This window comes from Danio rerio, chromosome 5, assembly GCF_052040795.2.
Source record: "Danio rerio strain M-AB ecotype USA chromosome 5, GRCz13ab, whole genome shotgun sequence".
Taxonomy (NCBI): domain Eukaryota; kingdom Metazoa; phylum Chordata; class Actinopteri; order Cypriniformes; family Danionidae; genus Danio; species Danio rerio.
Window position 1 is genome coordinate 5,680,191 of NC_141025.1, and position 12,983 is coordinate 5,693,173.

At 34.0% G+C, this 12,983-nt stretch overlaps 2 protein-coding genes across 6 annotated transcripts in view; both read right to left on the reverse strand.

The window, feature by feature from the left end:
• The window catches only part of mvb12ba (multivesicular body subunit 12Ba), a 323,521-nt gene that overhangs the window by 112,664 nt on the left and 197,874 nt on the right, over positions 1 to 12,983 (reverse strand). The gene's annotated exons all lie outside the window — the stretch shown is intronic.
• Positions 1 to 12,983, reverse strand: part of lmx1ba (LIM homeobox transcription factor 1, beta a) — a 118,205-nt gene that overhangs the window by 3,382 nt on the left and 101,840 nt on the right. For all 5 annotated transcript variants that reach the window (XR_015490256.1, XR_015490254.1, XR_015490255.1 and 2 more), the window contains exons 4-7: positions 11,871 to 12,049; positions 9,357 to 9,434; positions 8,554 to 8,620; positions 5,010 to 5,174 (exon numbers count right to left, since the gene is read on the reverse strand). Coding sequence is in view for 2 of the 5 variants with exons in the window: in NM_001025168.2 (NP_001020339.1) it covers positions 5,010 to 5,174; positions 8,554 to 8,620; positions 9,357 to 9,434; positions 11,871 to 12,049 (489 nt within the window). In the remaining 3 variants the exon portion in view is untranslated. The remainder of the gene's footprint in view (positions 1 to 5,009; positions 5,175 to 8,553; positions 8,621 to 9,356; positions 9,435 to 11,870; positions 12,050 to 12,983) is intronic.

The following is a 12,983-nucleotide window of genomic DNA, read 5'->3' on the forward strand; positions in this document are numbered from 1 at the left end:
AAATTGTGTTATTCGTTGTGATTATTTAAATGTTGCTTATTTTGAATTAAAAACATTGGTATTGTTTTGTCTGCAAATGAATTTAAACATGTCCTGAAACATGGCGTTTTTTGTTTTGTTTTATAACATTTATAAAAACAATAACAGACTGGATGGAAAGTGACGGTGTACAGCCATTTTCAGATCTCTCCACAGATGTACTATAGGATTTAGGTCTGGGCTCTGGCTGGGCCACTTAAGAATATTCACAGAGTTGTTGTGAAGCCACTCTATTGATATTTTGGCGGTGTGCTTTGGGTTATTGTCCTGCTGCAGGATGAACTGTCGCCCCAGTCTGAGGTCAAGAGCACTCTGAAGCAGGTTTTCATTCAGGATGTCTCTGTAAATTGCTGCATTCATCTTTCCCTCTATCCTGACTAGTCTTCCAGTTCCTGCTGCTGAAAAACATCCCCACAGCATAATGCCAACACCACCATGCTTCCATCGAGCTGAGCTCAATCTCCCCTCACCCTGCGAAAGGGGGGAGCTCTGGGCTCGAGGATCTCTTGAGCTCAGGGCTCTCTCCCGGGACAGCACGCCAAACAAGCTATATATAAATCATGAGCTGCATGTGTGAACTCTTGAAAAATCAATTAAGTTAACTCAATTGTTTATACAAATTAAAGTAAACTGAACATAAAACAATTAAGTTGTCCCCATTAAAAAAAAAAATCAAAAATCAAATTGTTTAAAAAAAGTTGCATGAACAAACCAGCAAACATAATTCTTTTAAGAGTAGCACAGCTAATAATCAGACATGCCAATCTCACTGAACAGAAGCTTTTGCTATAATAAGTTTGCTCCAGGAGTTTGTTCAGTCCTGGAGGACACCATTTACTGTAAGCCATAAAAGTATGATCAACCAGCAGCAGAAATAAGACTCTGGGCTGCTTTTCAAAGCTTATATAAAAGAGCACAAACTAGTGATTTGCGTCAGGTCTCAGCGGGACAGATTGCAGTGATCATTGTGCAATCCAGCAGCAGATACACAATCACTTTCACTGCGTGTAATTTTATAGGCTCCTCAAAAACTAATTGACACTGTTACATAAGGGTGAAGACAGTTTAATGGCACATTTATTTTTATTGAGCCCAAATGCAGCATTAGCAGAGACTTCTGCTCAATTGCATTCCTGAGAAACTTAATAGGACGTGTGTGTGTGTGTGTGTGTGTGTGTGTGTGTGTGTGTGTGTGTGTGTGTGTGTGTGTGTGTGTGTGTGTGTGTGTGTGTGTGTGTGTGTGTGTGTGTGTGTGTGTGTGTGTGTTTGTGTGTGTGTGTGTATTTAGTTTTGGTCAAATCACTTCAGAGAAAAGAGGATACACACTACAATAATATCTGTTAGTTAGGAGTTTTGGTATTTTGTCATTCACAAGTGTTTATTTCTGGGTGTGAATTGTATTATGGGATGTTGATCTCTGCTCTGTTCACTTTTAATGTTACAAATTCAACTCTACAGTTTAATACAGTAACTTTTATTGACATTTTAGTAGTTTGAAATAATATAAGAAATAAAATATAGAGAAATAAGTTTGTAAAAATGACAGAAAATGTACTGGTAGTTTATTGGAAAGTTTTTGTAATGTAATACACAACACCAACACAGACAATATATCACTTAAACTATTAATAATGTTCATGAAAGTCACTTTTTACAACTTCTCAAGGTTAAAAGTTGTTGGAAGAAAGTTCAAAATGCAACTCAAAAGCATAAATAAATAAAAAATAATAATTAATATAATAATAAAATACAGAAAATTGCTAATTTTAAAGTGCAAGATGACCTGTTTTTATGTGTTTGGCATCATCGTCCAGTTTTGTGCATATCATTTGATATTGATTGACTTTTTTTCCACCTTTTTCATTAGAACGCATTAATGCAGCGTTGGTGCCATTTTTCCATTCATTTCTTCCATAAACATTTAAAAGTCTTCATTAAAGCTTCATGAAATATGAACCAAAGGGAAAAAAGCACGTTTCAAAGCAAACAGGTATAAAAAAAATCTCTTCAATCATGTCGACAAATTCACTGTTTCTGTTGTCTTATAAAACTCTCAATTGGAAAAAATCCACTATATTTACAATCATTTCTTAACATTCAGGAAACACGTCGAAATCTGTGCTCTAGTAGTTTTATTAAGGGGTTTTCAAACTTTTTAATCTCAGGGACCCCCATATATGATGACTGATTGCAGGGGACCCCTTTGCCTAAAGTTTAAAGGCATTTATGTATTACAAGAATAAGAATGTAAACTAAAATTCTTTATAACGTGAAGGTACTATAGTTCATATTTCACAGGCATGCAAAATGGTGTTGCTTTCAAAACTATTTATTTTATTAATTGGCAACTCACTATAGCCAAAAATTATTTTCAATTTTTATATTTCGTAAAAAAAAAAAAAAAAAAAAAAAAAGGAAATATTTACGTTAACTGAACAAGAGAGCTTTTCTAAATAAGGCACTGGTAGATGAAAAGGTAAACCTGGACATTTGTAACATTTGTAATTTCTGGTGTTTTTTTCCTCTATCTTGTATTTATGGAAAACTGCATGATATGGTAACACTTTACAATAAGGTTCATTAGTTAATGCATTTACTAACATGAACTAATCATAAACAACACATGTACCGTATTTATTAATCATAATTGAACATTTACTAATGCAATATTAACATTCAAGTCTATGTTTGTTAACATTAGTTAATGCACCATGAGTTAACATGAACTAACAATGAACTACTGTATTTTTATTAACTAACGTTTATTAAAATGAATAAATACTGTAGTAAATGTATGGTTTATTGTTTGTTCATGTTAGTAAATGCATTAATTAACATTAACTTATGAACCTTATTGTAAAGTGTGAATATAAAATATTTAAAATATTTACATAAATATTTACATAAATAAATATTTAAAATATTTACATAAATATTTACCTAAAATATTTACATTGAATTTGTGCATCAGCTTACTGTGTTGTCTGACAAAGGCACACAATCTACCTTTCGTGCCGCTTCCTCTCCAAATAACTCTTTGACGATGTCTTTGGTAGCTGGTAATAACAATGCTTCGCCAACTGTGTGCGGCTTCTTAGCAATCGCGATGTGGAGTGATGCCAAATATGACGCTTTTAAACATCTCTCAGGGACTAATGCTTGCTGCCGAAAAATATTAGCCTGTCCGGCCAAACACAGCTCCTGATGTTAGAAATAGTCCGTCGATTTTTCTGCCTCATTGGGATGTTTCTGCTGTAGATGGCGCTTGAGCTTGGATGGTTTCATGCATTCATTAAAGAGAATATCTTGACAAAGAACACACCGGGGTCTATCGACTCCCTGCTTTAACATGCAGGTAAAACCAAACGCAATGTAAGATTTGTCATTTTTTCTGGTTTTCGCCTTAACGCTCGCCAAGTCAGATGTGCATAATCTGCTTGTGGGAGCAGGATTCTTTAAAAATCTTTCCACCATCTGTACTGCACTAACAGCCGCTAATTGCTCCACTGAACGGTATGCAAAACCCTAAAAAGTGTAAAGTATTTTGGGATAAACACATTTCAATTAAGCATCCACTTATATAAATCATAAAACTATATATAGATTAATAATTTATAGACATTAATCATTTTAGGATTGGAAAAAAAATATCTCATTAAAATAATTTTTTGTTTCTGCCAAGTTTTTCGCGGACACCCTAGCACTCTCTTGCGGCCCACCAGGGGTCCGCAGACCCCAGTTGAAAACCCCTGGTTTTATTAGCCTTTGTATACCCAAAGTTCGCACTTCATTTGGTCGCTACTCTTTCAGTTTTTCTGCTGCTGATGCTTGGAATCATCTGCAGCAGTCTATAAAGCTCAACACTTTTATTCCACTATCATCTTTTGAGAATTCAATCCAGTCAACAGTACAGGATCACTGTGTTTGCTTTTAGTGTTTAGTTGGTTTTATATGTTATTATCTGCATTTGTGATATTGTTATTGTTTTGTGTCCCTGCTGCTTTGTACTGTATCTGCTTTTTTTGTTGCCTCTTGGCTTTGAAAACCTTGCAAAGGGGACTTTTATGAACATTTTTAATAGTGTGCAGTGATATATTGTCCGTGTTGGAGTTGTATATTACACTGCAAAAACCTTGTGATAAACTGCAGCACATTTTCTGTTATTTTACAAACTTATTTCTCTAGATACTAATTCTTATACACTATACAGTTGAAGTCAGAATTATTAGCCCCCTTTGAATTTTTTTCTTCTTTTTTTTTATATATTTCCATATGGTGTGTAACAGAGCGAGGACATTTTCACAGTATGTCTGATAATATTTTGTCTTCTGGAAAAAGTCTTATTTGTTTGATTTCACCTACATTAAAAGCAGTTTTTAATTTTTTAAACACCATTTTTCGGACAATATTATTAGCCCCTTTAAGCTATATTTTTTCTTGATAACCAACAGAGCAAACCATCGCTATAAAATAACTTGCCTAATTACCCTAACCTGCCTAGTTCACCTAATTAACCCAGTTAAGTCTTTAAATGTCACTTTAAGCTGTATAGAAGTGTCTTGAAAAATATATAGTCAAATATTATTTACTGTCATCATGGCAAAGATAAAATAAATCAGTTATTAGAGATGAGTTATTAAAACTGTTATGTTTAGAAATGTGTTAAAGAAATCTTCCCTCCGTTAAACAGAAATTGGGGGAAAAAACAAACAAGCGGTCTAATAATTCAGGGGGGCTAATAATTCTGACTTCAACTGTATTACCTCAAACTACAAAAATGTCAGTAAAAGTCACTTTGTTAAACTGTAGAGTGGAATTTTCAACATTAAAAGTCGACAGAGCAGAGATTAACATCCCATAATCCGATTAAAAAACACTTGTGAATCACAAAATACCCAAACTCCTAATTAACACTTGTTTTTTTTAACAGTGTACTCTAAGTGTGTGCGTGATCTTCACACAGGGCTCACCATATGGGTTCATGTGGTCTCCGGGCATCTGCGGCGGCGTGAGGCCTTGCTGGAAGGGGTCTGTGCTGTATCCGCTGCTCTCCATAGATACCAACGCATGCGGAGGAGGAGGAGCGAGCGGTGTGTAAGAGCTCATCAGATTCTCCATCCGGCTGGACATCACATCTGCAGAAAAAACACCCGTTAGCCGAGTCATGACACACACACAGTGTAATTATAAATGTAATTACAGAAATGAATCCCAGATGTAATTACCTGCGGGTATTTAACAGTAGTGAAAAGAGTACTGAAACATCATACTCAAGTAAAAGTACCATTATTTGCACAAAAATGTAGTGCAAGTAGAGTAAAAGTATATGTTGTAAATATTTCTCAAAGTATAAGTAAAAAGTAGGCATTTTAAAAAAGTACTCATGAGTAGTGATTAGTGAGTATTACGCCATAAAAAGCCGTTTTGCATTTACATGCAGTTTGTGCAGTGATGTGTAAACGTAACATTCTGTAGTGCAGTAATCTTCCTATATTCATTTGTTCCTTCCAACTTTCTTTCATTGTTTGTTTGTTCTGTCCTTCTTTCATTCTTTAATTTGTTTGTTCCTTCATTCATTCGGTCCTCCCTTCATTTGTTCGCTCATATATATTTTTGTTCCTTCCTTCATTTGGTCCTTTGTTCATTCGTTCGTTCCTTTCTTAGTTTGTTCAGCTCTTCCTTGAATCCTTACTTCATTTGGTCTTTTGTTCGTTCGTTTGTTTTTATTTTTGTTCCATTCTTCACTAGGCCCCTTGTTCTTTCCTTCCTTCATTCATTTGTTCATTCCTTCCTTCATTCCTTGGGTCCTTCCTTCATTCCTCCCTTCATTTGTTCGCTCGTTCATTCGTTCTTTCATTCATAATTTTGATCCTTCCCTCAATAGGTCCTTTGTTCGTTCCTTCCTTCCTTAGTTTGTTCAGTCCTTCCTTCATTTATTTGGTCCTTCCTTCCTTCATTAGTTCAGTCCTTCTTTCGTTCGGTCCTTGATTCCATTTTTCATTCGTTCCATTTAGTGGTTGTTTAAGGAGGCTGTTTGGTGATTTCAGTCATCATACAGTCAAAATCGTTTTTTTTTTTTTTACAGTCGACATCTATTTTCTCATCAGTGACATCCAGTCTATTAAAAGACTGAGCGTCAATGTGTGTGAATATTTTAAACATCTTCTTGGACATTGTTAATGCTTCTAAAAGGTTTGCTGCATTTATAAAGCGCCCATGTGTTGATGTTGTTCAGTATCATGTGATTTACTTTCTATGTGCGATTTGATTGGACAGGAATCACAGGACTGATTTTTCTACTTTAGCCAATCACCAAAGACAAGAAAGAAATAGAGTGGTGACTGCAGGTTAAAGGAAAGTAGTGGGTAAAAAGTACTGATACTCCACTAAAATGTACTTAAGGAAAAGTAAAAGTACACATTTATAAAACTACTTAGTAAATTACAATTTCTGAGAAAAACTACTCAATTACAGTAATGTGAGTATTTGTAATTAGTTACTTTACACCACTGGTATTTAATCAAGTATAAGCACAAGTCAAAATGTATTTACATTATAAGTACAAAATAACTTCAGTGTAAGTATATATTAGTTAAGGCCACTTAATATAAGATGGGACAAAACTTACAAGTTGTACCTCTTTTCAACAGGTAAAACCAGCAACAATCAACATTGCATGATTATATGCTGCCATGGCTTTACATTTAAAAAAGGTCATTAAAACGGCAGTCAATGGGGCAAAAACAGCCCTGAACATAATGAAAGGGTAGTCGATTTGCCCACAGTTTATTAGTGATTTTTTTTTTTTTTTTTTACATTTTCAAAGCATTTTTCTAACATATATGGCTTTCATTGGTCAAACATTGTGAATGTGCACTGCTTTTGCACAGATTTTTGTTAAATTAGACAGTATTTAACTGTAATATGAACTGTATTTAACTGTAGGACAGTTATGTGGTATATTACGGGGTTTTAAAGTTGCATTGTGAAAATGACTGCAATGTTTAGTCAATATATACATTACTCCAATACATGCAGCAAGATAAATGGTGCTAGCCATTTAAATACAGTATTTTTGCTGTAACACATATACAGCAGGTTACTGGCAAACTGTAGATTCTACATGCAGGACATTGTTAATAGTGTGTGTTTGTCAGGCCCGGATTAAGAATTCAGAGGTCCCTGGGCACAATGACTTGTAGGCCCCCTACCAAGCCACACCCCTATAGTTGAATTAAAAAAATAAGATCAATATAATATTTGTTAAATAAAATTTATCTATAATGCATTGCCCGCATTTTTAAGCTAAATGAAATACAGTACATATATATTCTAGTCTACAAATATTTAACTTATTTTTAAAGCATTTAAAGCACGCTTTGAAAACTTCTTATAATGCAAATGATTTGGATATAACACCTCTCCAATCCAGTTCTATGAATCTGAGGGTGCTTTCACACCTGTGAATTGATTCAGTTGTTCCGAAACAGAGATTACAAATGTTACATTGTTGCTCTTTGCTCTTGGAGCGGTTCACTTTCACATTGCAAAGTTTCTAATCGGACCAAAAGAGCTAAAACAAGTCACGTGCGAGTAAACTCTCCTCACATTGGTCAGAGTGTCAGGGTTTATTTTGCAGCGTCCCGCTAAGCTTTCAGGAGAGGTGGTGGTTTGGTGGTGATTGACAGGGTGCGCGCGCGCGACGTGTCAGAGGAGAGATGCGGTGGGGAGGGGTGAGGAGGGTGCACGACATAGCCTATTTGAGGACCGGGAGGGAGACTCGAGATTACCGGGAGATCATCACTCGTTTGCGGGCATCCGGAGACTCGCAAAATTTCTCGCCCTACTCATAATTCTCTCTTCATAAAAATATGTAATACACATATACTGTGATATAACCGCACTCGGATCGGATCGCTTTCTCACTGTAATCGAACCGCTCCAGGGTTCGTTTCAATCGAGCCGAGACCACCTCATTCAAGCGATCTCGGAGCGATTACTTTGTCGCGGAACAGAGCGCGATTACCCTGTTCACATATGCCAAACGAACCGCGCTAACTGGGCAAACGAGACACGTTCCGAAACAAAAGTGTAGGTGTCAAAGCACCCTCAGTCTTCCATAATAAACACACTTATTAATGATTCCTACTTGTCTTCCTTGTGATGAAGAGTAGGTAAAATCTGATATGTAGTGGGAAAAAAAACAAGAATGAGTTCATCAGACGTCGGGTTCATGATCAATCGCATCAAAACATGTTGTCATGCGCTTTACAAGCTACGCCACTCACACTAATGTTTGTTGCTCTCTTTAGTTATGTTATCTCTGTCAATCAAACGGTGATGGGCGGGAATCACTCAACTAGTGTACATATCTATGTATTCCAACGAGGTGCGCTATTTGCACTTAGCCTAAAAAGACACTACAAAAATCGGCACCCCCCCCCGGGCCTGTGCCCATAATGCCCATTGGTTAATCCGGCCCTGGTGTTTGTGTGTGTGTGTGTGTGTTTGTACCTTGTCCGAGTCTCTGAGAGTTCTGCTGCTCCTGTTGCTGCTGTTGTCGGCGTGCTAATTTCTTCATCTGAGCAGGAACAAAAGAAAATTATTAAAGCATGTTGAACATCATAAATGACTAAGAGGAAAAATGAAAGAGTTACTGAAGACACTAGTGCCTCGTGACAGCCATTCAGCGTTATTTTAGAATTACTTATAATACATTATTTATTTTGTATGCTATTTTTTTGCATTTTAGCTTTTACTTCTATTTAATTGTATGCTTTTGTTATATTTATTTTTAATTATTGGTACTTTTCCAAGCTTTCATTGTATTTTGATGTAATTATTTTGTACTTGTGTCATGTGCTTTCGTCTTTTTTGTTTGTTTTTAAGTTTCATATTACTGTTTAGGTTTATTTTATTTTTATTTCAGTTTTATTTATTTATTTATTTATTTATATATTTATTTATTTATTAATTAATTAATTAATTTATTTATTTATTCTTTTTAGACCAGTTAATTTTAACTAAACCTAAATTAGACATTTTGTATATATAGACATTGACTTTTTGTATGTATAGAAAATTTTAATTAAAATAAATAAAATGATAAATTATTTAATTAATTTATTATGTTATGTAAATAAGCAATGCATCTACTGTAACAGTGCAATGTTAATAGAAATTGCAAACAGAAAAATATACAAACTATATCCTCACATATATTTACAGTGTCTGAGTCTTTATGCATGAAAAAATAATGCTGCCTTTTAAAATTTCCAGATGATGATAATTGGGTGTGAATCTGTGTATGTGCTCACCTTTGCTCTCTGGTTCTGAAACCACACCTGCACGACTCGAACACTCAAACCCGTCTCAGCAGCCAGAGTCTCTCTCACCTTGAATAACACACACAAACACACCACACACATTACACAACTGTACTATGCCAAATGCATTACATACAGTTGAAGTCATTAGCCCTCCTGGTAAATTTGAATTCTTATTATTATTATTTATATTTTCCCCCAATTTCTGTTTAACAGAGAGATTTTTTTTCAACACATTTCTAAATGTAAAAGTTTTAACTCATTTCTAATAACGGATTTAATTTATCTTTGACTAAATAATTTTTGACTAGATATTTTTTCTAGATAATTGTATTCAGCTTAAAGTGACATTTAAAGGCTTAACTTGGTCAATTAGGGTACAGTTAGGGTAATTAGGCAAGTCATTGTGTGTAACAGTGGTTTATTCTGTACACAATCCAAAACAAATATTGCTTAAGGGGGCAAAAATTTTGACCTTAAAATGGTTTTAAAAAATTGAAACTGCTTTTATTCTAGGTGAAACCAAACAAATAAGACTTCCTCCAAAAGAAAAATATTATAGTAAATACTGTGAAAAAATCCTGAGTTTGTTAAACATCACTTGGGAGAAAAAAAAAAACACAGAGAAGTGTGAATAATTCTGACTTCATCTGTAGTTCATCAACATTAGAGGATGCAAAATTCATGAGTTAAAGCAGTTGAGCTATAAAAAAGATAATTTTCTTCAATATATAAAATTACTTCAATTCATATCAAGGTAATGTCTTGTCTCAATAGCAACTGTCTTTTAATCTGTCAATGGTGTAAATTAAATATTCTTTTGCTTATCCCAATGGCAGATTACTTTGCTTCTTTTAAAGAAAAACTCACTTAATTTTGACTCATTATTTCTGAAAACATGACTTTTTTTTTGGTTATCTAAATAAGCTTCTTGATTAAAGATGGTTTTGATATTTGGACTAGAAACAAGAGATGGGTTGCGGCTGGAAGGGCATCCGCTGTTTAAAAACTTGCTGGAAAAGTTGGCGGTTCATTCCGCTGTGGCAACCCCGGATTAATAAAGGGACTAAGCCGACAAGAAAATGAATGAATAATAACAAAAATATACATAAGAATAATAATAATAAAATATTAATAATAATAATAATAATAATAATACAACAATAATAATAATAACAATAAAATAATAAAAATAACAATAATAATAACAAAAAATATATACAAATAATAACAAAATATTAATAATATTATGATAACAATAAAACAATAATAATAATAAAATATTAATAATAATAATAATAATAAATAAATAATAATAATAATACAATAATGATAATAATAATAACAATAAAATAATAATAATAACAATAATAATAACAAAATATACATACAATAATAATAAAATATTAATAATAATAATATTAATACAACAACAATAATAATAATACAATAATAATAATAACAATAAAACAACAACAATAATAATATATTATTATTATTAATAATAATAATAATAATAATAATAATATTAATACAAAAACAATAATAATAATACAATAATAATAATAACAATAAAACAACAACAATAATAATAATATATTAATAATAATAATAATAATAACAATACAATAATAATAATAATAATAATAATAATAATAATAATAATAATAATAATAATAATAATATAATAATAATAAAATAATAATATAAATAGTTAATTCATTAATGGTAGTTCATATATTTTATAACATGAAATATGAACAATCTTGTACAGAATTTAGTAATCACAGTTCAATATTTACTAATGCATTATTAAAGAGACAGTTCACCCAAAAATCTAATTGTTCTCCCTAATTACTCTCCCTCAAATTTGTACATATCTTTATGAATTTCTTTCTTCTCTTAAATACAAAAGAAAACATTTTTGAAGAAAGCTGAAAACCTGAATAAGTCTCCGATGTGTGTGTGTGAAGTTTCACCTCAAAATACCACGCAAATAATGTTTTAAAACTCTCTGAATCTATCCTAATTATCCTAATTGTGGTGTTTTGGTGACTGTCGCTTTAAATTAAAAATGAGATTTTACTCTTTTTAAAAGTGGGCAGAGCTACCTATGCCTGTGTGTCAGCATAGTGGCAGATTTAAAAATATACTAACGTCCTATGCTAATGAGGAAGAGATAGTCACTAGTGGGCGGGGCTTTTCCCCTCTGATGACGCGTACAAAGAGAGAATGTCAATCAACGTGTTTCTGCAGACTGTTTTTATCAAGTCTGATTCTAAAACATTTTTAGTAATGCATTTTAACCATTATAAGCTGGTTATATTCACACACTGCTGCCACACAACTGTGTTCAATATCCTTATAAAAGTGATTTTTGCATAATAGGTGGCCAGCTTGTATGACTTCAGTTGAAATGTGATTACTTATTATATCAAGTTAAACCATATGTTGTCATTAAACATTGATCCTCTATTTTTGTGCAAGAAGTGTGGAGAAGTTCACCTTTCTGCACGGTTTGGACGAGACCTCGAAGGAGGCCTTAAATGCACGTCTCTGCTGTGTGGTGAGGATGGTTCGGGGTCTTTTGGGTCTGCGAGGGTCTTTGCTGTCATCACTGCCTTTTCCCTGACCGCCAGCGCCTTTCTCCGGCTTCACATCCAGATCTTCATCCTCACTTTTGTCTACAGAAACAACAATTGCATTTGTACATTGCCTTTCATGCAATCAAATATGTTCCAAAGGGAGAGCCGACAGAACGATTCATTCTGAAGTATCTTTAATGATCTTGAAATTATTTTTACATTTTTCTGTACAACATCAGTTTAAAATATCAATTTACATTTACAAACATTTATTTACTCATTTTTCTTCACCTTAGTCCCTTATTTATCAGGGGTTGCCACAGTGGAATGAACTCCCAAATAGGGTTGGGCAATGTTGACCAATTTGGTCATCGTCATCATAGGTGAGGATGGAGGTGGTTGTTACATATCAATTAATTCATAACAAATTAAGTGAAGTTTTTTAAACTAATTTTGAGAGGAGCACGTGATATGATTGACTGCAGCTGGCCTCCCATCTACACTCATTAGTTAACCAATCAGATCTATCGTAACTCACTATAAGTAGCCTAGCTAGATTTACTCCCTTATCTTCGTTTTCTGAAGAAACCCCCCATCCACCCCTTTTTCCTCCTTTACTAGGGGAGCTCTCGAGAACCATCTGATCTCGTACTCCCCTCACATGCTCTATGGACCTGGCGAGAGCCCTGGGCTCAACTATCTCCGAGCGCAGGGTTCTCTCCGGGGGACAGCATGCCAAACCTGCTAACAGTTGTCAAGCAATATCTAAGTGTGAACTCTTGAATTATTTGTAGCCTACCGTTTTTACTAGCTGACACACATGGTCTATGCTATCCCCATAACCAAACCATAAATAAACAACGTTACACACAAATTACCACCTGTCAACCACTTTTTTTCCGTGGGACTCTGGCAAGAATAGGCAGAATGATCTGTGTCGTCGTTATAATGGCTTTTCCCACAGCTGGTGGAGGAGACGAGAGTTTGTTTGGAGTTCACTGTAATTTGTATTGTGATTGATGATAAGTTCCTT